Genomic DNA, 24,395 nt, shown 5'->3' with positions numbered 1-24,395 from the left:
TTTCATTAAGAGGGTAATATAGATTTCTTCACACACTAAATTCGAACTGATCATGATCTCGCAATAAAATTAAAAAATATGCCTTTAAAATAATTTAAATCGATAGATAATAAGATTAAATTCGTAGATTAAATTCGTAGATTCATAGATTAAATTCATGGATTAGTATCTAATTTACTGAACTATAAATACATAAAGATTTATTTATTTAATCAAAGATGCTTCGAAGAGTTTAGTGAAGACGAAGATTCCAGTGAAGATGTTGGTTCATATTGAAAATACAATGAATTTATATTTATATATTATTAAGCTATACTTATTTTAATGTTGTTATTTTTCTTTGTAATTACTATGTATTTTAACATTAATTTACATCCTGGATAGTTTCACTAGAATTTCCAACAAACCTTACACAATAAAAATCCCTTTCAGTACCATTCATATTTTGTACCATTACAAAAGGGCTATTAATTTCATGGTGTTGTCATTGTGAAAAAATCTGAAGAGAGAATCCCGGAGCGGACGATTCCACGAATATCATTCCCTCACCAAAATCGAATTGACAATTAAGTATTTAGGGTGGCTGCGGGTCGCGTGTCAGGAAGAGTCATCTTCGCCAGCATGAACATACGTAAAAACATATGGTTCCTCGATGGGGTTCAGAGTGCAGAGTCCCTAAAGACACTCGACGAAACAATTTTCTACGGAGTCCTCGACTGTCGCTGCTTTCAATAGGGCATATCGTATTACATTTAACAAATATAAACATTTATAATTTCTTACAGTTTTCGATAACAAGAAATTAAAAGAAACGCACGAGGATCTTAATTATAATAAAATTATAATACAAAGAAGTTCAAGTAATTCCATTCATTTTTCTATTAGAAAATTGGTAGAATTGGTTGGTTATATACCAAAATATTTACCCTGTTACGTTTTGTTTGGTTATGTTGCCGTTAATTTTTGAATTTAGATTAAATGGTAGCGTTGTCTGATGTTTAATGCGATTGGCAATTAAACTCCACGTTTCGACTAACCTGCTACGCGCAGGAGTACTGGCACGGGAGAGGATTAAGGTTGGTGAAAATAAATGTTCGTTCGATCCTATTATATTATTAGACAAATATTCTCCATAACAAATGTTTATTCTAATTCTAATTGGGTATTGACAGAATTGTCTCATTGTTGAGATTTCGAATACTCGAAGTTACAATCGTTCGCGATACGTTTTCACTCTTATTAATTACAAGATTTTAATTTGATTGATTTTCAATAATTTACAAATTGACAAATACAAACACGTCGATTAACAAAACTGACAAGAACTGGGAACTAATGAAACAAAGAACTAAAAGCTAAAGAACTAAAGGACTAAAGAACTTAAGAACTGAGAGAAAAAAACTAAGAGCTAAAGGAACTAAGAGCTGAAAAACTAAGGAACTAAAGAATTGAAAGGCAAAGGAACTGAGAAATTAAGAGCTAAAGGAATTGAGTACTAATCGCTATGAACAAAGAAATTACTTGCCAAGAATTGGGGAACTGATCGCCAAGAACCAAGGAATTAATCACCAAGAACTGTGCAATTAATCACACAGAACTGAGGAATTAACTATTCTGAACTGGTCTAGCTTGGTTCTGGAAACCTCTTCTACTTAAAGTAACAGGTACAACAAGATCGTTACACTTATCCAGAATTCTTACATTAAATAAACTCTTTCTCGTGATTGTGCGATGCTTAATACACGCGACAAATAGAATTAATGAACAAAGATATCAATATAATAATTGCCACTTTTCCTGTTAAATTCTTCCAAATACACGAATTGGACCATCACGAAATAAGTTCTCGACTCTGAGAACTACGCTTCTATTCGAACAAAGATGTCGATTTGGAGAACGATCTCGGAGGAAGATTAATCTTGACAGCGGCACTTTTATGCGACATTTCTGGATATGGGCGCAGTTTTCCACCGGTTTCCTGAACACCCAAAATTTCGTGTAATCAGATCTAAAGACGTCCTCGTAAATTCCCACCCGCAGTCCTGCTGTTATATTATTGTACATAGATGATCTTATGCGGGATGATCTAAACCTCGTAGCATGTATCAGAGTCCGAATTTCTCGTTCTCACGAAATATGGGGGCATAGGTCCTCGACTAATTGCTCGTCAATGTGCACTGTACCTTTTCACAACGAACGTGTTCGCCCTCGTTTTGCGTGAGAATCTCTAACTACGTACTTTAATATTTCATCTGTTCTTTTATCCATGCAGAGCTGCTCCGTAGACCTTGGTATTAGCGATGTTGGCTCATATTGACAACACAATGAATTTGCACCTTATTGTTCGGTCGAACCTATTTTAAATTTGTTATCTCAGTATCTATTAATCATCTATTAATCCGTTTAATAATGTCTATATAATAATTGATTATTAATTAATTATAATGATTTAGTAATCTCTATTAATCCATCTTCTAGATAGCGTGAAGAGTTTAATATATTGAATTAGTATGTTACTGTATGAGTGGTGCATTTTTGAGAAATTTGAATAATAAAATAACATTCTTTCGGATAGAAGCATATGCGACCAATTTTTTGCATAGCAATATCTATCTATATACGATAAGAGGAACGTTAGAAAATAATTTGATTCTCACCAAATTTCGCAGACGATCTTTGACTGATTTTATAAAGAGATATAGGAAGAGTTATGATATAATTGTATATACTATAAATCATTTATGTACAAGTATATCACGGTGAATTAGAAAATGTATGAAATTAAGAAAGAATAAGGTCGCCCAGCGTAAATTTGAAGGGTATGATTCGTATCAGAGAATTTTAAATTGAAGTACGTAACTCTATAGACTGGTTTCAATATGTAAATCAAAGTATCATTACGAGAAACACCCTGCACGTGAATACAGAACGGGACAGCGACGGATGTGACTACGTCGGGTTAATAAGGATGCGACGTCATCAGGCTGCGACGTTACATTTTCTCCTTTGAATCACGATCTCCAAATCTAAAAGTGCAATTAAATAGCAGCTTAATTATCATTACAATCAAACGAGACAATTTATGAAAAATTTCAACTGCGAAATTCTAACAAATAAGATTATCAACAATTTAATTTAGTACATTCTATAACATTCCGCGATATACATTCTATAGCGTATATTACATAGCATATATCGTACGCCCCCTCAACCTTCACGTTTCATAATTAATAATCTAATCAATCTCATTCTACAGTGTACATTTCACTCCCTTTAACTCTCAAATTCGACCCTTGTAAATATCTTCAATCCTTTCATCAATAATCTAATTTAGCTCGTTCTACACCCTTCAATTCTCAAATCCTACTCTCTTCAATTCCACGACATCCTAATTCAGCTGTATTTTACATTCTTCGCGCGTTACTCTACTTCATTAACTCTACATCTCTGACTGATCTACATTTCGTTGCTCGGCCACGTGATTACCACTGTACTTCTCGAAGAAACAAATTACGTCTGCCTCCAGTGTGGGCTTATCCCGGTATTGCGAGAAGATGAGATAACTAAGCGAAAAATTCGGAAGAAATTTCATAAAAATTGCAACATCCAACGCACGTCTTTTCTTCCTTTTAATTTACAGAGTTAACGGGTATAACTTCCGGACAATATAGTTATTGAAAGCCTTAATTTACATCTACTCAACAGGTAGCCTCCTACGAGCGATATACACCTGTTGCATGCGCTCAAGCCACGTGGTCGCATCCAGCACATTTCAAACGAGGAATTCATCTTCTGTATGAATCGAATCTCAGGTAGAATCGCAGCAACCATTGAATAGACAGTGCGCGTATATCGAAAATATCCAAGCTCTTTGTGTCCGATCGAGGGTGGGGATCGAGCAGCAGTATTTCTCCTCAAAATACGTATAGCACATATAAAAAAAGTCTTCGTCGTTGGCCATCTCTCTACGCTTTGACCCGTGAAATATACCAGCATGATATAAAGTGACTAATATCAATGACTGTTGCTTGTTCGCCAACGTTCCATGGGGGTGAAAAAAAGGGAAAAAAGCGAGAAAGGAACGTTTATTGTGATCTCGATCGGGAATCTCGCGACGCTCATGTGGGCACGTTAATTCTTGGGTCACGGCTGTCATAATTGCCTCCTCTGATGGCCATTATCCTGGTACCGGTGACGTTGTAATTTGTTTTACTCGGGGGAAGCTCAGAGAACATAAAGAGGGTGGAATTTTTCTGTCCGATATAAGGGCTGCTTTTTTTCATTTTTCGTTCATTTTTGTAGAAGCGATGAAATGGTTTGTCAAGTAGTGAATTTTTTATCATTTTTATGATGAAGATACCTATTGCTTTGTATGTTTGATTTGTTGTTTGATAATATAGTAGATATTACATAGCATAACCGCGTTAATATCGCAGCCAAGAATTATCTACTATAATTATGAAGTTTAAATGCTTCGACATAAGAATCGCGTTAAACAGCATCAAACCTATTTTATCTTTGATACTCGATTTTATCTGAGATCATACCTATTGCTTTGTATGTTTGATTTGTTGTTTGATAATATAGTAGATATTACATAGCATAACCGCGTTAATATCGCAGCCAAGAATTATCTACTATAATTATGAAGTTTAAATGTTTCGACATAAGAATCGCGTTAAACAGCATCAAACCTATTTTATCTTTGATATTCGATTTTATCTGAGATCATACCTATTGCTTTGTATGTTTGATTTGTTGTTTGATAATATAGTAGATATTACATAGCATAACTGCGTTAATATTGCAGCCAAGAATTATCTGCTATAATTATGAAGTTTAAACGCTTCGACATAAGAATCGCGTTAAACAGCATCAAACCTATTTTATCTTTGATATTCGATTTTATCTGAGATCATACCCATTGCTTTGTATGTTTGATTTGTCGTTTAATAATATAGTAGATATTATAGCCATACATAGCATAACCGCGTTAATATTGCAGCCAAGAATTATCTACTATAATTATGAAGTTTAAACGCTTCGACATAAGAATCGCGTTAAACAGCATCAAACCTATTTTATCTTTGATATTCGATTTTATCTGAGATCATACCTATTGCTTTGTATGTTTGATTTGTTGTTTGATAATATAGTAGATATTATAGCCATACATAGCATAACCGCGTTAATATTGCAGCCAAGAATTATCTACTATAATTATGAAGTTTAAATGCTTCGACATAAGAATCGCGTTAAACAGCATCAAACCTATTTTATCTTTGATATTCGATTTTATCTGAGATCATTTAGTGAGAAATTAAACAACTAATTCTACGAGATTACAATTTAACGGCTCTAGAGAAACATGGTAAATCTAGATAAAATAACGTTTTACCTAAAATAGTCAGAAAACTACGTCCCAAAAAGACTGCATGCCCAAATATTATCCCCATATAAAACCAGTGTTTTAAACAATCTATGTACGAAATCAGTCTTGTACAACATTCCTCGATTATATCGAACTTATGTTTGGACTGTACTTTGAAGGAAGTCCTGTGAATACGACGATATCAGCGCGAAAAGAGAAACGCGAGCATGGCCGGCGAACAGAGAGCGAAGGTTCCCCGTCGCCTTCGCGCAATTACGTCCAATTGAACTAATTCAGCTCAATTGACGTTAACAGGCTCAATTGGTCGGCCCTGCCAGCCTGGCCACACGGCAATACTATCCGGTCGGCATACCTACGACGTAAAAAAGAGCGGCTCGCGTGCAAAAAGTCGCTTCCAAACCCTCCTCTTCACCTCGTTTCCCTGTGTCGTTCGATCTAAATATACTTCTCAACAAGAGAGACTGTTTCCCTTTGTCTGCTTGTTATCAGCTCGTTGCGTTCTCCATATATGTAAAAGCTTGTGTACATTATATATGTATATACGTGGATTATATTAGTCTGTTCTGATCTAAAAAATAAATATGAAAATAAAATATCGCATACCGTAAAATATATAATATAAGAATAAAATATAGTGTAGGAACAAAGTTAGGAAAACGTGAATATTGGAAAGTAGAGAGAGGTTTCTAACTCGAGATAAACATTCTAAGATTCTAAGATTCTAATTTCGATAAAATTTCGATTATAGTATAAGGGAAGATATTTTGGAAAAATTGCTCTACTACGTTCGTTAATTAATATCGAAAAATAATAGTATTGTGTATTTGAATTGTGAATTAACTTTAGGAATTATAGATCAATTTTGTAAAAATTGTAAGACTACAGAGGGTTGTTGGGAAATTACTTTCTGGGTGTATGAGAGATGTAAACAGAAGTCTTAGGGGGTTGAAGAGCGAGGTACCTAAGTACAGTAAGTCAGAGTCAAATCGTCATCCACCGTTGAAGGAGGGTATTATCGGAAGGGGAAGAGGTGGAGCCGAGAAACTCCTTCTATTCTGCTGGTAAAAGTGGTGGGGACGGAACGTATCGTGTCCATTTCGTTCTTATCTTTCCTCCAGGTCTATGCCCCTCTCTTGTCGCTTCGAAGTGGTTGGTGGGAGATAATTAGTCTATCTTCTCTTTCTTTAACCGCTGATATCCCCCACTTCGATATCAAGTCTTTCTCAGTTTGTTCAATGTTACATTTAATACATTACAATACATTACAATATAACATTTTTTAACGAACATTTAGTGGTATATTAAAAATATTCAAATTTAATATTGTAAGAAATAATAATAGTAAAAGTTTGGTAGAAGATTTTTAACTAACTTGTGAATATTAAATACAATTTACATATAGAAAGTCTTTTATTATATAAAAATCATAATATCTTCATATAAAATCTTGATAAAATTAGCACTTAAGGAATTTATACATGTAAAATATTGTTAGTGAATGATATACAAGAAATCTCAACAAGATAAAAGAATCATAACTTCATGGCTTAGATTAAATCATATCACTTGAATTCAAGATACGAGTATGCTTTGTCATAAAAAGATAGTTCAATATGTAACTTACAACGAACCATATTAGTTTCAAGTTAAGATATGTACTTATTTTTATCATACACAACGTCCAACAAAGAATTTTTCAACAATCACTACACACTTATAAGAACATTTTACTCACACGAACAACGCGATTCTTCGATCTTCGTTTCAAATTTGGCGCGCTCCGAGCTGTCACTTTCACCGGGCGCACGTGTTTCCTGTTGCACAGTCAGGGTAGCGTTACGGCTCGGCCAGGATCGGGCAACATCGTCCGTCAGACCTCGTGTACATCGAGAATCGTCTGTTTCTTCCGAGAGACTTCACCTTCCACAAAGTTTCACAAAACTAACCTAAAAAATGATTTCGTAAACAACGACAAACGTAGCAATTATGCAGAATGAACGCGTTTCTATGATTTAGATACGGATAGATGACACAGGACACGAAATTCTTGATAGTGTGAACGAGAAAAAGGGGTCGAAAAGAAAGTCGTGCAGAGGGTCAGTGCAGGAGGCGACCCGTTACTGCAGCCCGGCACCACCGGACCTTCACTTATATCGTCTCTCGGCTAATAACGCTAGTAATGTGATATGATTAGCTTAGTTGAGTTCAGTTTAGTTCGTATTCGTTCAATTTAGTGGTTCGCCAGCAAAATCACATCGAGTTAAACCCATTTAGGCCAGTTAAGTTACCGACTTCTCGCTCTTGCGCGCTTGCCGTCATCCTCCCGGTCAGCCGCCTCCTGCATCCGCGGATATCCTGCAAGCATGAGTGCGCGCACGCTCGATCACCCGCATTCAATCACCTTCAACTTCATTGAAGTTTGATCCAGTCGGCTCAGTCTGGATATAGAGGAAATTGAAGATTCTTGAAACTTCTGCTACTTGGTTCATGAATTCTGTTTGAAGGTAGTTTAAGGTTAGATGAATCTTAGGAAGTCTGTGACAGAGAATGTTGGTTAGTGGCAGAGATTTTGTGTGAGATGGTATGAGTATGAAGATTTAGGGATGTATATTATTAAGTGATAATTATTTTGCTAAGGATTGTACTCTAGAATAATAAGATTGATTGGTTGAAGTAACATTTAAGAAATATGGTAATGTACAAATATAATGTAACAGATATTTATTGTAGTATATCAAGAAGTGTTGCCAGTGTACAGTTATTTGTTAGAATAAAAAGAAACTGTCAGGATATAACCTGGTAGGTAGGTAGATAAGTAGGTAGGTAGGAAATTATTACCATGTAGTGTGACCACAAAATAATAGATTACTAATATGCTGTTATATTTTATTAATGTATCATTAACAACTTTTTTATATGGAAAAGTTTCATATTATGTTAGAAAACTCTGATCAATTATAATTATCTTTTCCCATGATCAAACGAAATTTAGGTTATAGATTACTAAACAATCATACAATAATCTGACTAAATAGTGGAATCTATTTATGAGAACTTTACTCAACAAACTCAGACAAAACGAGATCTATATTGATTTCTATATCCATCCACTTCGCGCAAAACCATCCCTAACCTCCAAAATCGCTCTAAAATCGTCTTTACTTATTTAATTAAATTTCCTCCGTTCTTCTGTCCAATCTTGTCGTTTCTAAATAACATCTAGTCACAAAGGTAGTCACGAGATCCATCGATTTGGAGTAAACAAACTCATTGACGAAAACGAGGAGACCAGGCGGCTGAAACGATGGCGCGATCGGTTTCGCGCGGCGCAACGGAAAAGATGCACCGTAAGGATGGTAGGGGAGGAAGTAAAGAGTGTCCGCGAGAGTGCAATTAAATCAGCGCGTGACAGGCGCGCGCTCGCGCGCGCTAATTACCGCCGATGAAATTAGCAGTTAATATACGCGTGTACACACGGAATGGGGGTAGTTTGATTGGGCCAATTCGAGGCAATTCCTGGCGATTGCTGGTTTCATTGAGCCTGCGCTTAAGAGCTCAGTGCCACGCTGCCGGTCAACGGACATGGATCTCTTGGAAAGTATAGGTACTCTTACCTTTCTCGTCCTTCCGATCGATCATCTTCTCATAAATCGATCGATCGATTCTAATCCGTTTCTAACCTCTCGATCCAAGTATATACCGGATACAACTGATACGAGGACGAATCGAAACGGTGTGGATGTAAAATTGCGAGACAATTCGAATCATTGATAGTGCATGGGACGCAAATCGATGGGAGGATCGTGCATTCGGTAGACAGAGGATCGGTGACGCGATGTACGCAAGTCGATCGTCGCCGAGTGCGCTCTGTGATCTCTCAAACCGTTTGATCGAGGTTCAAGGTTCCGGTTCAAGGACTTCTGCGAACAGAGACACGAGATGGATAGCTGATATGTTCGATGTGACTGAGGCTAGGGTGGAAACTAAGTGGAATTTATGGGAGTTGGGTTAGGTGGTACTTACTCGATGATGTGTGATGTTCAAGAACATGAATTTCATAGAAGATACAGCGATTTTAGGAAATGGAAATACGTGGACAGCAATTCAGGTAATGTGTTAATTATATTTTTGTTTACGAAAATTTGATTTCAGTATTTTAAGACTGACTCGTGTTAAATTGTGCGAGATTGTCTAGTTCTTTTTCTAAATACTTTTGCTCCTCACCTTTGTAACCTTTGTAATTTATAGAAGTAATAATTGTTCGAGTTATGCCTCGATCTCTATTTTTATTTTTCACCTGCTTATCTGTAAGTGATAAATCAAGTGTGATTAAAAAAATTATAAATAAGAAGTACATGTTTGAAACATGAACTATCAATAACTTATGACTTGGATAATTTCATGTATAAATAACGTCATTGTCGGAGTATGTTGCGTAAGCTGCTCCAACTTTCTGCATAAAACTATACAATGACTCGTATTGTCTTAAACGCAAATCTATTATATTTTACGTATCTTTTTATGCTGTTTAATTAACAAAAATTTAGCTGCTAATAGATTTTTATAAAAATTATTCTTCTTTAAGGTTTATTTATTTTTCTATACGATGTTCAATTTCATATCTCCAATATCTATTTCTTGAAGTTATAAAACCCTAAAAGGGACTCTAGATAAGTCCTTTTACCAATATTTTGAAACTTCTTCCGAAAAGAAGTAGAACATAAATAGCATAATTTTTCCTAAATCTAAAACTCCAATGGTGCCAACAACCAACCAACCAAACCGAGAACCTTTATTTCCAGTATTCTGCGCTTCATCTTCATCCACACAGTCCAAAAATGCGAGTACTCTTTTTCTTGAATTTAGAACTATACCAGAGAAATTTACATCATTAATTAAACAAAAAGTGTATTCTACGATGCTGTAACAAAGAAACAGAAAGTAGACAAATTAGATCATTATTAAATTTACTTTAGAAGCAAATTTTTCCTAAAACCACCTTATTTCCTCTAAACAGCGCACATCCAGCATTCTCTTCACCATGATCTCCGTTCCAAGAAACATAGAGGTCGCAGCGGGTCAAGCGCAGGTCGTCCATATTCGAAGTGGAATCGTGATGTACACGATTTTCCCATCGCGGTGGACCGTGCACAAGCCAACCCGCTCCGATTCCCACATGCCCCTCCAAGCTCCTCTGCAACATCACCTAACACACATCATAATATCGAGGCGGCGTTCTCCAACTTCTTCGCCGGGGGGCGGTCGCAATGGCGTGGCAGTGGCCACGAGACCAAAGAGAGACTCTCGGACCCTAACTTCAGACAGAGGAAACATAAACGACAAAGATGCAACGCACATATACCTCTATATACGTTCAGCCAATACCATGACGAACCATTTTATTTGGAGTGGTGGAGTGGTACCAGGCCAGAGAAAAGGCAAGAAAGCGAAAAAAGAAAAAGAAAGAATCAAAGAGATGAAAGAGCACATACAGAGAGAGAGAGAGAGAGAGAGAGAGAGAGAGAGAGAGAGAGAAAGAGAGACTGAGAGGGGAGGGGTGGGAGGGGGAAGTGACTCTTCTGTACAAGGGGGATTAAAAAGAGAGACAGACGGATGACTCTGGTGCAGAATGGAAAGGGAGAAAAAGAGAAAGAAAGAGGAAGAAATACAGGAGAACAGTATATACCGCGCCCGCATAAAACGGCCGTCCTCTCGTGGAGCACGTAACGCGTAGTAGGTGCTACAGGATTGGTTGGTTTCTATGTGTGGGGGCGGCCTGGCCAGCAACCCGTTGAAAATATAAGCGTGTGTGAGTGTCGGTTGATTAGCCAGAGTCAGAACGGATCGTCGCTTAGTGCGACAGTGTCCGGTTAGTTAGGCGGCTCTTGTTGTTTCGCGCGATCAACTCACCCGGTTGTCGATATATAGAAAATACAGCAAAAATCCGTTCAGTCGCAAGAGAAACAATATACGTAAACATTTGGAAAATCATTCGCCCTCTATTTCTTTTGTTTTCTTCTTTTTTTATTGCTGCTCTTATTTTGGAAATGTTTTCAAATTAACATTTGAGTATAGTTCCTCCGGTTCTCGAAAGTATAATTCGGATCGACTGGTTCAATCTGTTCGTGTGCCGACGACACGATGCTTGGCTCTCGCTTCGTTAGCTTGTACTAATCAAAATTAATCATAACCCGGGCAACAATTGATCGCAATTGGCTCGGATTCCATTACGGAGGACGCGCGAACGCCGCGACCGCCATCCTGCGCACCGCGCACGCCTTTTTGCATAATTGGCCAACCGGAGGTCTTCACGAAGAACCCGAGGAATCGGCGGTAATAAAGGGAGCAGGAAGTGAATGGGACACAGTTGTCTAGGGTATTTTAAACCCTGGCTGGATCATCGATCGACGAATTTTCATTTGTTACTACCGAGAAGGGAAGAAGATACAGAACAAAGTTGAAGAAACATCGAGGAAGAGGAAACTCTCATATACCTTGTATCGGAAATCCAAGCGAGGCATTCAATATTTATTTAGTAATAGAAAGAAATGGTTCCTGTCGAGTTGCTCTAATTTTAAGCCTGTGAAGATTGAAGAAGAGAGATAATTGAAGTCAAAAAACTGTTGAACAAGAAGTGTATATAATTAAGAGGAAAAGAAATTGTATTCAGCGCACGGTGATCGAAGAAGAGAAAACACAATTGCTGTCAGTTTGTGAAACTATTAAAGAAAAGGAGCTACGAATTTATATTAGAGATTGAAAGAATTTGATATTTATGATATTTTTATTAAAAAAGAAGAGAAGTTCCTATCTGATTTTGATAACGAAACCACGTGTTTTTAAAACGTCAAGAGTTATCAAAGAAATACCGTGCCAATAATTGCATTTCAATTATTATTTGACACTAGAAAAATAATCTAACGTTGTTATTCATTACTTGAAGAATCGAAAGGAGAAAATAATTGAAATTTTTCAATCCTAAAAAAATTTATAAAAGATGGACGGAGGTCCCTTCGATGACCCGATCTTCTCTGACTTCGGTGGTCGAGGAGGTTCCGGAGTCCACAGTATTCAAGTGATGCTTGGCCTTCATGGTGGGCACCATGGTGGCGATTTAATGCCCACTGGAGGTCATCTGCACAAATTGGACTCTTCCAACAGTCCACCGCCACATCATCAAACGTCTCACCATCATCTGCAACAACAACAACAACAACAGAAAGAGCTGAAGGAATTGGAATTAGCTGGAATGTACGCACCACTTCCTCAGACGCAGGATGTCACCACGTCGACGTCCACTGCTGCGACGCCGACCTCGACGACGTTGCAACAGGGTCTGCAGCTTGGAAATCCTTTAAAAAGGAAGCCAGAAGACCCGATGAACACTCTTGCTCCAGGTTAGTATTGTGCTTTCAGTGAATATTTCAATATTTGAAGTATTTGATGTTGAAAATTTTACAGGAAAATTTGGCTTAATAATTCGATATCTGTGGTGACTAATTGAGAATAAGAGTGATTCTATTAATTTGTTAAAGTACTTGTAAAATTTATATTGATATGTATATAAAGTGAAGAAATCGTTGAAAAGTTAGCTTAAAAAGTGTTGTGAGATTTTGGATTGATGAGTAAATTGGTTTAAGGAAAGAATCATTATAGAATTAAATAGAATTATTAATTGTGATCTTTTCCTTTAAGTGAAATGAGATTTATAGAAGGAATAATCGTTGAAATTTTACGTTACATTAATTTATATTTGTAGTCAGTAGCGAGGCTCAGCCAGCTAAGAAAGATTCCAAGAAGAAGACCGACAACAATGGAATCAAAAAGAAGAAAACCAGGTATATATTTCTTTAAAATTACTTAAAATTAGATTAACTGTTTATTACTTCCTGATGTTTTCTTCTAACTTTAATTTTGATCATATCTTTTTAAATATTAACAACAGGATCTTTATAAAAGCCTAGTTTAAAGTTAAAAATACTATAATATCTTCAACATTAGTCACGTTCCGCTGAAAGAGAAAATTACACAGTCTGAAGCTTCAACTATTATTACTATTTGATGATTATTTTAATTTTATTGTGCAAATTAATTATTGCAGAACGACATTTACTGCTTATCAATTGGAAGAATTGGAAAGAGCATTTGAACGTGCACCGTATCCTGATGTCTTCGCGAGAGAAGAGCTAGCTCTAAAACTCGCTTTGTCGGAGTCAAGGGTTCAAGTTTGGTTCCAGAATCGGCGTGCAAAATGGCGGAAGAGAGAACCTCCACGTAAAACCGCTGGATACATGGCTGCTGGTTCAGCAAGTCCCGGTTTATCAGGTAATCACAACAAAAATGATAACCGTCTTCTACCTATATTGTTTATTGCTATTCGTCGGTTTTATTAGAAATTATTATATTATTAAACTGTTAAACTATAAATTATTATACTAATAAAATAGTAGTTGTAGTACTTTACTATTTTTTTTATCAAAACAACTAACTATAACAGACAATATTTTAGAATAAATAAAAGAAATTATTAATACATTACACAGAGGAAATTATTTGCTCTTTTGAAGATTTTATCTATTATTGATCGAGTGAAATTATTTAGCAAAGTTTAAAATAAAGAAAGAAAAAACAAAAGAACCAACCGCAGTTAATTCTTCGAGTTCTCGTTCACATACATACATAGTTATAAAGAATATCAATGCTTTCTGTAAAAATAAGCCAATTGCATCGTATTACAAAAATCTATAAAATAATCCTATATATTTGCAATTAATACTAGTTTAAAATCCACATAGATTACTATATTATTTCTAAAGATTTTTATAAAATTATACTTACACTTGGTACATTGATATAAGTAATGTTCTTGTTTATAAAAACTATAAGAAATATCAAATGTTATCCTAACAGTAACTATCACACTAAATTTAAAAATTTGTTTAAATTATTAAAATTATTTTTATACTTAAAAAAATTAATACAAGCAATTCTCTTTCCACCAGGATCATTTACCTCGCTGAATAATACCCTCAACCCCTTCGCCTCTCCAACAACAGCGACAGCACCGCCGGATGCTTGGGCGTATTCTCCAGCGTATGATCTGGCGCCACACCTGAATCTACTTAGCCCATCTAATTCCCCTTATTCCACCTCTTTCGGTGGACCGAGCAACAACGGGTCAGCATACTCGTACGCGACAATGCTTCCGCAACATGATGCCTCGTTATTTTCTACACCATCAGGGAACACGATGCGCGTACACCAGGACTACATGAACGCCAGTAACAGTCCCCCACCTCCTCTAACCCGCAACGATTATCAGACTATGGTGACCACGCATTCGCCACCCACTCACCTAGCTAACTCCATGTCAGAGGAAGAACATCAGCAGAATAAGCAATTGGATTATGTCAGTGGTCTCAGTCCAGCGGATAAGTATCAGCACGAACAATCTGATTACACGCAGCAGCAGCAACAACAGCAACAACAACAGGATCAGAAACAAGAATACGGGATGCACTCACCACAAGGACGCCAAGGAATGAAGGAACAGGTGATGGTGAAGAGCGAGCCAACCAACCAGCAGAGCTATGTGCAGTTGCCTCCTTTTCTGAACTGACTCGAAACCTCCAGTCTAGATTTACTCTAGAACAACTGGCGGTTCCAGTTTGGAATGGATCTTTCTTGCCAAAGGAATTTCAGGGCTGAACGTAAAGTCTTGATAAGTTGTGCTTAGGAAGATTTATTAGCATTTGGATTAAGTTAAGGATAATAATGCAAGGTTTTGAGTTAATTAGAGTTATTATAATTTGTTATTCTAAAGACAGAAAGAAGTTTGGGAATAGAAGTCTTCAATAGAGTCCTTTGAGAGACCTTGAAAGTTTCTTTTATTTATGAAGTTTATTCTGTTCTCAATGTAATTCTATTTTGTATTATATAGCTTTAAAAGATTCATGAAATTCATTGGAATTACATTTGTAAAAGAAAGTTTAACACTAAGAATACGATAATCGTTGATTCTTCTTAGTAAGAAAGCAGCCCTGGAAAAAATATGTTTTTTTATAATAAACGTATATCTGTAAGAAATAAAATATTTTAAGGGAAGCAATTAATTGAATGAGAGCATTCTAGTGCCTTAAAGGTGTAAGTTCGTATGAGGTGTGAGTACTTTTGTATTATTTGTCCCTTGTTCGTAGTTATTAAGAAAAACCGAATGAAAATGAACGTGTTGTGTTGTATTTTATTCAAATACTCTGTAGTGTATACGAAATCATGTACATATATAGAGAGAGTATAAAACATCACCTGAACTTGTAAAATCTTTTACAGAGATATTTCGTGTGTATTTTGTACTCTGCCCATCTTTTTATGACGTTTGTAATTACTCGCATTTAAATACACTTAAAAATGAAAACATGTAATCAATTATTTGACGATAACGTGCCTTAAATAATTAACTCCTTTTGAGATATCTAAAAAATTCGACACAACTTATTGTAATTTTGTATGTTAATATTAAATTTGTATGCGAAAGTAATTTTTAATAAATATTCAAAATATATCACGAGAGGAATCTTGTTTCGATATATAATCCATACTATTAGATTGGCAACTAAGTGATTGCAGATTTTGTCAACAGGTGGTCTTAGCACATTCTTTTGTTTTATCAACGTGTTCAAAGCACCTAACCTAATCATTTTTATATTTTTTGATGATTTTGGTTAACTTCCTAGTTGCGTTGTTCAGTTTGCGTGTCATCCGGTGTTCTATTGATCTGCCATACTCTTCTTAGTCTACGTCTTTCTGCGATTTTTTTTTAATATGTAATGGGGATATTCATGTTTGCTGATAGAAGTCTTAGTAGGTAGCGTTTATTATGCTCGTGTTTAAATATTTCGTGGCTGTTTCGATATCTTCATTTGTTTTTAGTGAAATTGAGGCTGAAGTTGAGTGATTAAAGACTTCTCTAAAGAGCTGCCAGTTGGTGAGTTGGTTATGGATTCTCGATAATTGTTGAACTGACTGTTGCTATAACGGGGGAATGGTCAGAAGAGACATCCGTCGAGGAATTGATTTGGACATACCTTGGCGAGATATTTTTAGTTATGAAGAAGTCAAGTAAGTCAGGTATTTTGTTAGTATCAGTGGGCCAGTATGTGGATTCATATGTGGTGAGGTAATTGAGATTGTTGGTGATTATGCTATTTAAGAGATTTTTGCCTCTTACTGTGACAAGTCTGCTGCCCCATTGGGTATGTTTGGTGTTATAGTCTCCTCCAACTATGAATTTATTGCGCAGAGCATCAAGGAAGTTATCAAAGTCTTCTTTAGCAATGGAGTGTCTGGGAGGGCAATGTACTGCTGAAGTGGTGATTGTACCATGGCAGTCTTCTATTGCTACGTTTGTAGCTTGGAGGTAGTCTTTCTGGAATGATAGAAGCTCATAATACTTAATGCTGGATTTGATAATGATTGGTACATTTGAAAATATGGTAGAAGTTATAACCGTTTATTTTCAGATACTTTTTGTCGGTGAAGTGGGTTTCAGATATGAGCATTACGTCGATTAGCTGTTGTTTTAGGAAGAGTTCTAGTTTGAATTTGTGTTGAGCTAGACCGTTGGCATTCCAAAGAGCTATGCGTCTTGGTTTTATTTTGTGTCGGGCGTATTAATTTATCCATGATGAGTGTTAATAATGATAGTAAGTTATTTATTTGTTCTGATTGTTTTTCGATTAATTTTTCAAGTCTAGAGAAGTTGTCTGTGTTTTGTGGATTGGGAATACTATTTTGAGAATGGTCCCTATGGGTTTTCGGATTATTTTGATTTCCTTGTACTGCTTGGGCATAGGAGATTGAAGTAGTAGTGAATTTTGGAGGACTGGGTATTTGATTGGTTGTGTCTTTGGCTCTGAGTTTAGGATACTTTTTTATGTATAGGGTTTTGTAGGCTGAGCAACCTTTGTAGTTAGCAGGATGGTCTCCTTAACAGTGGATGCACTTCACTGGGGTTTCTGGTGATTTAGTGCACTGCTCAGTGAGATGTGTACCTGCACATTTAACGCAGCGAAAATTATGATTGCAGTATTTCTGCGTATGACCGTACCTTTGGCACCTTTTACATTGCACTATCTCTTTTTTTTATTAAAGCAGATTCGATTTTTACTACCGAGATCATTAGTCGAGTTATGTTATAGATTTGTTTGTTATTAGGTTTTTGTTTGATAATGCAAAACCCCACACATTTTTGGTCACTCGTCAAAAATTATTGGAACTAGGTTGGGGTGTGTTGTCATATCCACCATATAGCCCTGACCTTGCGCCTTCAAATTACTATTTATTTCGTTCCATGCAAAACTCCTCAAATGGTAAAATTTTTAATGACGCTGATAATGTAAAATCACATTTAATTCAGTTTTTTGCTGGCAAAAATCAGAAGTTTTATGAACATGGAATTATGACACTGCCTGAAAGATGGCAAAAGGTCATCGACAAAAACAGACAATACCTAATTGAATAAAGTTATATTTTTAAGCAAAAATTTTGAATTTTCCTTCTTATTTAAAATATGTAATCACTTAATGACCCATCCATTAATAGCAAATTTATTGTAATCCACATATACATAAATCACATAAAGCATGACAATTGAAAATATGTACAACTAAACTGCAAAGGTTAACAGGCAAAAATAAAATATTTTTAGGCAAATCTTTAAATCAGTTTGTTTTAGAATATGGATTATGATTCAATTAAAATGTATTTTGGATAAAAAAGTATATACTACGTTGTTTAAACAACGTCAGTAATCTTGTAAAATCCTTATGATACTATCGCATATAAAATTGTTGAACCAAAGAGTTAGTTTCTAATTTTGCCTATTAGCAGATTTTACATTACTCATATTTCTAGAAATATTTAATTGTTATGCTCTATGAAACCCTTTATATATCTTTTACACGCACTTAGTATTGTAGTAAATGTTCAAGCCATGCTGCTCCATTTAAATTGATCACTTCGTTGTAACCATCATTTATACGATCAACAAGTTGATCAAGCTCACATCCATCCTCCAAAACATTTGGTTTGAAAACCTACATTTCGACTTGCCACACTCCGTCCCCATTGAAATGATGTTTTTGTTCTAACTTGTACACGCATAATGCCAAATATTGTGTAGGAGTATAATTATATCCATCTTGTAAGGAACATTCTTTGTACAACAAATTTAATGTATTATCAATTGTCGACCTATATTAATATAATATGTATTTTAATATTTATATATAATATATTTCAATATTTTTAAATAATGTAAATATTTTCTCACATTGGATAAAGTATAATCTGAATATTTTTACATATATCATCTATTGAAAAATGTTTCTTCAAATATTGTATTGTTTCATTGATGCGTGTCAGTGAAATATATTTCCAATGAACATGTCGTTTAATAGAAGACAAAACATGAACCTTGTCATGCCCTAGTTCTTTCCTTAAAATATATGCTAAATATTTTCCTTTTACTGTAAAAGTATCTCCTTCCAAAAATCTGAAATTATGAATTACTGTTAAAGAGTTTAAACATACATCATACTACAATTATTAATAACATTTATGTCCTATCTGATCAGAATGATTACCTCGAAAAGAATTCCTTATCTGATAAATATGTGTTAATATTTGCATTGTTCGTAAGGTTTAAATGTTTTATATATGCGAAACGATTCATGACTAATTTGTAGAAATAAATCATAAACAAGATTCGTGGATGCTTCAACCATACAGCTAACTCTAAGTTATTTTCTATAGAAATATACCGTCTTAAAAACGTGTCTTTCCTCATTTTCAAACCCATCACTGTAGTATTTATAGATTCATGTGGTATTTCGAAGTTCTGGAAAATTTGTAATAATTCTTTTATTTCAATTGCATCACGAAACAGGATTCGGGGATATATTCTTATTATTTCAATTATATTTTTATTATTTATTTTTAGGTATTTAAATTCATTTAAAAATTGTTCAACGTTATCAACATCCACATTTAGAAGGTAAAAGTGTTGTTTTAACTGTAAAAAATATTGTATTAGATTAGGCTATTTATAAATTAATGTATTTTTTTCTCCAAATAATTATACTTACGAATTCTATATCAAACTGACATTTATGTTGCAGCACATCTAGCGTTCTGGACATTTCTGTAAGACTTAAATATTTCATTCTCTTCTGTTTATAAAACAATTCATCATGCAACTTCATATGATATATTTTATGGTATACCGCACACAATTGATAATAACTACCAATTCGCATACCAGACTCATTTTTTAGCATTTCTTGATCAGGTATATCAACTTTAACGCCTACATTAGAAAATAAAGTTCTCATAATACTTTGACTAGATGAAATGGCATGTAACTTTTTGAACTGGTACACAGATTTGTGCATTAATGCTGAAAACCTAAAATAAAGAAATAATTGTATACTATAACTTAAAATATATAGTTGCAAAATATTATATTTGAGCTTTAAAGTGTGACCTTATTTAGCTAAAAACAATTGACACACCGTCTAATATGAGATAAATCTACAGAGTCTATGCCCACTTCTTTAAGCACAAGAATTCTATTCCTCAAGAGTTTAGGATCGAGCATTAAGCATTCTAGCAAATATTCGTTCCTTTCTAATCTTATATCAAAATCCTAGGAGAAATTAACGAGTTATTAATAATATACAGATTGTGTAACATTCAATAATATTATGAATAAATCATACTTACGCGCAATGTTATACAATTCCGAACAAGACTGTTTTTCGATATTTTTGTAATTTTACTCTTCTTTTCGTATTCATGAAGTGTTTCAATAGTATTATTATCGAGTTTTAAATATGTAGTTAATATGTCATCAATTTTTATTTGTGTTGAAAAAGGGGAAATTAATTTTTCGAATTGTTTTATGACATATTTTGTTGCAAATCTTTGGCTAAGCATTTTGATTTACATTTATTTACAATAATTAGCTAGACATCAGAAGAGGGAAAACAATTAAAATATTTGAAGGTTAACCTACAAAACAAAAATATTATTTTTATTCATTTAAACTATAAAATTCAGCTCAATTAAACGCATATATGAATAATTCAGAGTCATTTTAGATGTCACTGATTTGTATGATTATAAAAGATAATAATTATAATGTATGATAAAATGTTTTTTTCTATGTTATTACTTCTATGATATTCTAAAAACCATCACGAGGTTAGATGGATCTGAATCTTATCCATAAAACAATACCATAAAATTACGCACAAGTCCATAAAATTAATGAATTATAAATGGACTTTAAAATATTATATCCTTTTGATTTTTACTCTAGTTCATGAAGTAATAGAAAAAAAGGAAGTATTTTAATTATTTGAAAAAAGTAATTATTTGTTTAAAATTTATGTGAATAGTAATTTTACAAATATAGAGATATCACAAAATTACAATTTTTTAATGTGGAGATGCCTTTTTCTTTCAATAAATTTAGTAGTATGTTATATTGTATCTTTCAGTTATCTCTTACAATGCTCTATTCTAATAGCACAGAAATATACTAACAAAATATAATTATACAATTAAGGTTTCAGAAATTTATTTTAAGGTATACAACATAATATACAATAATAGTATGTAAAATAATTACTTTAAAGGCATGAGTAAAAAAGCAGGTCGCAGTGTATATTTCCCTGTTCTTGAAGTGTTACAATTTTGAAAATTCGACTAAAAACAAATTTATATACACGGGTATAGAGGACGCGGTAATTACACGTTTTATATTGATATTTGAACGCTATGTGAAATAATCGAGGCATAGTAAAATTTATATCTCCGATGGCTTAATACGTAAAATCACAGGAACACTAGTGCATGGTAGAATAGCTAATTCTGTAACAACAGCTGTCACTAAATTAGCTGGTGTAACATCGTACATAATATTTAAAAGATTCAACGACTTTCTTGTTCTCCAGTTCGTTAATAATGATTTTTGCGCACCATTTCCATAATCTTGTACTAGCTCATCTGCATTTCCTATGAATGAATCACCAATAGAGAAAAAAATAAAAATATATACATACATTATATTAATATAGAATAATTATGAATAAATAAATTGGTGATATAAAAACACGCATAAAGTCTTCTGCTTACCTAATTCATTATAGACAATAGAATCTGTCTGTACGCGTTCGCAAGACTTATGAGTTTCGCAAGCGACTAACACTGGAATATTAAACGCTCTGGCCATTAAGGCAACCTGAGCGGTACCAACTCTCGACATTACCGCACCATTCGCTAATATCGCATGAGCACCAAGAAACACTTTGCTCACCTATTCAGTAGTCTTATTATTGTCAATAATCTTAAAAAGTATTTAAGTAATATAAAAATCATCTTTCAGTTCTGCTTACTTCAGGCATCACGTAACTTAAAGCATTAATTAAAATGTAAGAGCATTCAATTTCATGTTTCGCTAAACGCCTAAGTTGTTCTTTCCCTTCTAACCATGGTCTTCCATCCACGACAATAACACGAAATTCTTTACCCGCAGTGTGCGCGTCTAACAATATTTTATGTATCAGAGATGAACTGTAAACAATATAAATTTTATTGCAAATGTTGAAAATATACAGAGGCTTTCTAAGATGTCTTCAAAATAAGAACTCACTAGCCATAAGTTAAGATAACATCTCCATTGGATATTTTAGTTTGTATAGTTATCGATATTGCCTTATCAGCAAGTTCTATTTGCTCCCGTATATAAGTATCTATTGCATTACTTAATTTATTTTTTGCCTAAAACATACGACATTTTTATTTCATTTCAAAAATATCATCAAACATATATCAAACGAAAATGTGTATAAAATTACTCACATCCTCATCAGACAATGAAGAGGGAAACTGTGCCATTTGCCATTTTAAGTGCCTTAATGCATTCTGCATTGAAACAGCCAATGGCCTACAATGATGCAAGTAGGCTACAGATTCTTGCAAATTTGCTTCGAAACCTCGGATAAAGTCAGCCTGTGGTGGTCTTTCAAAGTCCTGAATAAGTTGCTTAACAGCAGCTAAAAGAGCAACGCATCTTGCGTTGCTGCCTACAATTACTTTGCTTGCATATTGCGTACCTAATCTAATTATTGCCGGGTGTATATTCGAATTGACAAAGGATACATCAGCAATGGCCTGTTCTCTTTCGTGATATAAATGTTTGAACAGATTTATTTCATGAGTGTTAATTTTTTGAATGATTTTTTTTTGTGTTGATACTTTTTTCACTATATCTGTCACACTGGTAGTGTGTGTTACAGGTTTATTACTATTATTATTATTATTTTCTTCCCTACTTCTAATTTTACTTTTTTCTGATAAAATTTGTTGTTTGGCTGCTCTTTGTGCTTCTTGCTTTGCTCTTCTTTCAGCTCGTAATACCGCTTTGCTCTTCCCTTCACTACCGCTTTCTGGTACTATTTTCTCATTTTTTTCACATGTATTTGGGGTCTTACTGATTACTGGTACTGGTACTGGTTCTGGTACCGGTACTAGTACTTCATTAGGAGATTCAATATTTTTGTTAGTTACAGTTTCTGGTATACCATTGCTTTTTTTAATCTTAGTACTATTGGAAGGGATAGGTTTATTATTATCGGAAGGGTCTTTGTTTGACGTTTTAGTCGATTTAGCCTTTGCCTTAGCATTAGCTTTAGCAGCTTTCTTTGCTTCGCGTTCTGCTTTTATTTCCTCTCTTGATTTTTCTGGAACAGTTCCTTTTTTGTTGGTCATTTTGATTGATGTAACTGCTGATCTTTCAAATTCAGTATCCTCTGCAAACAAATTTCATCAATTTCATGAATTTGAATTAATAATCTTCTCAATTACATAGGAAAATAATCGTACAATACGAAAAGAAAGGAATTAGAAATTCTTGTACTAAGTTGAAACATATAAATATTTACGGACATGTTCCTCTTGCTCCATCATCAGTGTATCAGTTCTCAGTAAGACATGAGGAGAATACAGCTGTAAACAATAATTCAACTTTAAAAAATCATAAACTATTGATTAAAATATCATTTTTCTTTGGAAATATTTATTCATTTATTAAAATAATTATCGTTCATGTAATACAAAATATTAAATATATCTCTTATATTACTTTTTAAATATAGACATGACGATTCGTTATACAATTTACATTACTTAAAATGTATTACGAAATAATATTTATTATTGAATAAGCCTATTTATTAGAATATATAAATTGCTTCATACGGGTGCAGCATACATACAATTTTGTAAAAATGTTATTTACTTTGGCAAACGATATTTTATTATCTTTTTTATTTCAAGATTTTATTATTTCGTACGCCTTAATTTCATGTTCCTAACCTATTGTGAGTGCTTTATTTTTAATGGACATCAGAATAAAATAATTCTTCATTTGAATATTCGAATATTGACATAAATACCTTTTATATTGTAATATATATTTCTTAAAAGCGTGCGTCGTTGAAAGAATGGTGTTTCTTAACTTTTAGTCAAATTTTGGTTATATACTCGATACTTTCGCTATATCCTATGGCTTTAGGAAATAATAGTGCTTCCATCTGCAGGCACAATTATATATTAGCTTTAAAAACAAATCCTTACTTTATGCTATAATTTTTACGGGAATTAAATTTATAGAAATATTAAATAAATATTCAGATTTCGATATATAAATTTGAACTACATATATAATTGATAGTTTCATTTATAAATATATTAGCAGTAAATAAACATTTATTTGAAGGAAATGTGATTCTTAATGTAAAAAATTTCATTAAAATATAAAATTAAAAGCATGTCAAACAAAAATTAAATATTCAAAACACGACTAATATCCCACTTCAGGTTATTATGATGAACAATTGGAATAATTAAAATAAACAATAATGGTAATATTAATAATTAC

General features: G+C 34.0%; 4 protein-coding genes and 1 long non-coding RNA gene across 9 annotated transcripts; 2 read left to right on the top strand and 3 right to left on the bottom strand.

Annotated features, from left to right (window-relative positions):
• Positions 1-9,786: 9,786 nt before the first annotated feature.
• LOC143303663 (uncharacterized) lies at positions 9,787-10,935 on the bottom strand. The gene is made up of 2 exons (XM_076624965.1): positions 10,392-10,935; positions 9,787-10,313 (listed from the first exon to the last, which is right to left on the bottom strand). Exons 1-2 carry the CDS (start codon positions 10,454-10,456, stop codon positions 10,073-10,075), a joined length of 306 nt encoding a protein of 101 aa, XP_076481080.1. The 5' UTR covers positions 10,457-10,935; the 3' UTR covers positions 9,787-10,072.
• Positions 10,936-10,952: 17 nt separating this feature from the next.
• Positions 10,953-15,720, top strand: repo (homeobox domain-containing protein reversed polarity). The gene is made up of 4 exons (XM_033335457.2): positions 10,953-12,789; positions 13,152-13,230; positions 13,494-13,717; positions 14,395-15,720. Exons 1-4 carry the CDS (start codon positions 12,390-12,392, stop codon positions 15,009-15,011), a joined length of 1,320 nt encoding a protein of 439 aa, XP_033191348.1. The 5' UTR covers positions 10,953-12,389; the 3' UTR covers positions 15,012-15,720.
• On the bottom strand, positions 15,292-20,652 carry mTerf5 (mitochondrial transcription termination factor 5). 3 transcript variants are annotated; one of them, XM_076624963.1, is made up of 9 exons: positions 20,174-20,649; positions 19,963-20,096; positions 19,537-19,855; positions 19,036-19,463; positions 18,723-18,944; positions 18,358-18,643; positions 17,499-17,859; positions 16,620-16,817; positions 15,292-15,432 (listed from the first exon to the last, which is right to left on the bottom strand). In XM_076624963.1, exons 1-6 carry the CDS (start codon positions 20,384-20,386, stop codon positions 18,487-18,489), a joined length of 1,473 nt encoding a protein of 490 aa, XP_076481078.1. In that variant the 5' UTR covers positions 20,387-20,649; the 3' UTR covers positions 15,292-15,432; positions 16,620-16,817; positions 17,499-17,859; positions 18,358-18,486. The 3 variants fall into 3 exon arrangements, with proteins under 3 accessions (XP_076481078.1, XP_076481079.1, XP_033191347.2); XM_076624964.1 differs by lacking the exon at positions 17,499-17,859 and having other exon boundaries at positions 18,491-18,643; positions 19,036-19,289; positions 20,174-20,652; XM_033335456.2 differs by lacking the exon at positions 17,499-17,859 and having other exon boundaries at positions 18,491-18,643; positions 20,174-20,651.
• Positions 16,040-19,914, top strand: LOC143303665 (uncharacterized). The gene is made up of 2 exons (XR_013060183.1): positions 16,040-16,252; positions 16,322-19,914. It is a non-coding gene; the product is annotated as an uncharacterized LOC143303665 (long non-coding RNA).
• Positions 20,653-21,015: 363 nt separating the features above from the next.
• Positions 21,016-24,058, bottom strand: eIF2Bdelta (eukaryotic translation initiation factor 2B subunit delta). Of its 3 annotated transcripts, none has more exons than XM_076624962.1 (7): positions 23,911-24,058; positions 23,398-23,461; positions 22,316-23,265; positions 22,107-22,234; positions 21,850-22,027; positions 21,590-21,770; positions 21,016-21,469 (listed from the first exon to the last, which is right to left on the bottom strand). In XM_076624962.1, exons 2-7 carry the CDS (start codon positions 23,420-23,422, stop codon positions 21,261-21,263), a joined length of 1,671 nt encoding a protein of 556 aa, XP_076481077.1. In that variant the 5' UTR covers positions 23,423-23,461; positions 23,911-24,058; the 3' UTR covers positions 21,016-21,260. The 3 variants fall into 3 exon arrangements, with proteins under 3 accessions (XP_076481077.1, XP_033191345.2, XP_033191346.2); XM_033335454.2 differs by having other exon boundaries at positions 23,339-23,461; positions 23,911-24,046; XM_033335455.2 differs by having other exon boundaries at positions 23,402-23,461; positions 23,911-24,046.
• Positions 24,059-24,395: the final 337 nt, after the last annotated feature.

The sequence above is a fragment of the Bombus vancouverensis genome, chromosome 15 (genome assembly GCF_051014615.1).
Source record: "Bombus vancouverensis nearcticus chromosome 15, iyBomVanc1_principal, whole genome shotgun sequence".
NCBI lineage: Eukaryota > Metazoa > Arthropoda > Insecta > Hymenoptera > Apidae > Bombus > Bombus vancouverensis.
Note: the sequence above shows the minus strand (reverse complement) of the source record. Positions and strands in the feature narration are given on the sequence as shown.

Excerpts from the sequence above, each read along its gene's own strand:
- repo (XM_033335457.2), top strand. The coding sequence starts at position 12,390 with ATGGACGGAGGTCCCTTCGATGACCCGATCTTCTCTGACTTCGGTGGT. Across the intron at positions 12,790-13,151 it reads GATGAACACTCTTGCTCCAG|TCAGTAGCGAGGCTCAGCCA; the intron begins GTTAGTATTGTG and ends TTATATTTGTAG. Across the intron at positions 13,718-14,394 it reads AGCAAGTCCCGGTTTATCAG|GATCATTTACCTCGCTGAAT; the intron begins GTAATCACAACA and ends TCTTTCCACCAG.
- LOC143303663 (XM_076624965.1), bottom strand. The coding sequence starts at position 10,456 with ATGTTTCTTGGAACGGAGATCATGGTGAAGAGAATGCTGGATGTGCGC. Across the intron at positions 10,314-10,391 it reads CGCTGTTTAGAGGAAATAAG|CATCGTAGAATACACTTTTT; the intron begins GTGGTTTTAGGA and ends TCTTTGTTACAG.
- eIF2Bdelta (XM_076624962.1), bottom strand. The coding sequence starts at position 23,422 with ATGATGGAGCAAGAGGAACATGTCC. Across the intron at positions 23,266-23,397 it reads GGAGCAAGAGGAACATGTCC|AGGATACTGAATTTGAAAGA; the intron begins GTAAATATTTAT and ends ATTTGTTTGCAG. Across the intron at positions 22,235-22,315 it reads CTTCATTGTCTGATGAGGAT|GCAAAAAATAAATTAAGTAA; the intron begins GTGAGTAATTTT and ends CGTATGTTTTAG.
- mTerf5 (XM_033335456.2), bottom strand. The coding sequence starts at position 20,386 with ATGCTTAGCCAAAGATTTGCAACAAAATATGTCATAAAACAATTCGAA. Across the intron at positions 19,464-19,536 it reads GTCAGTTTGATATAGAATTC|TTAAAACAACACTTTTACCT; the intron begins GTAAGTATAATT and ends TATTTTTTACAG. Across the intron at positions 18,945-19,035 it reads GATAAGGAATTCTTTTCGAG|ATTTTTGGAAGGAGATACTT; the intron begins GTAATCATTCTG and ends TCATAATTTCAG.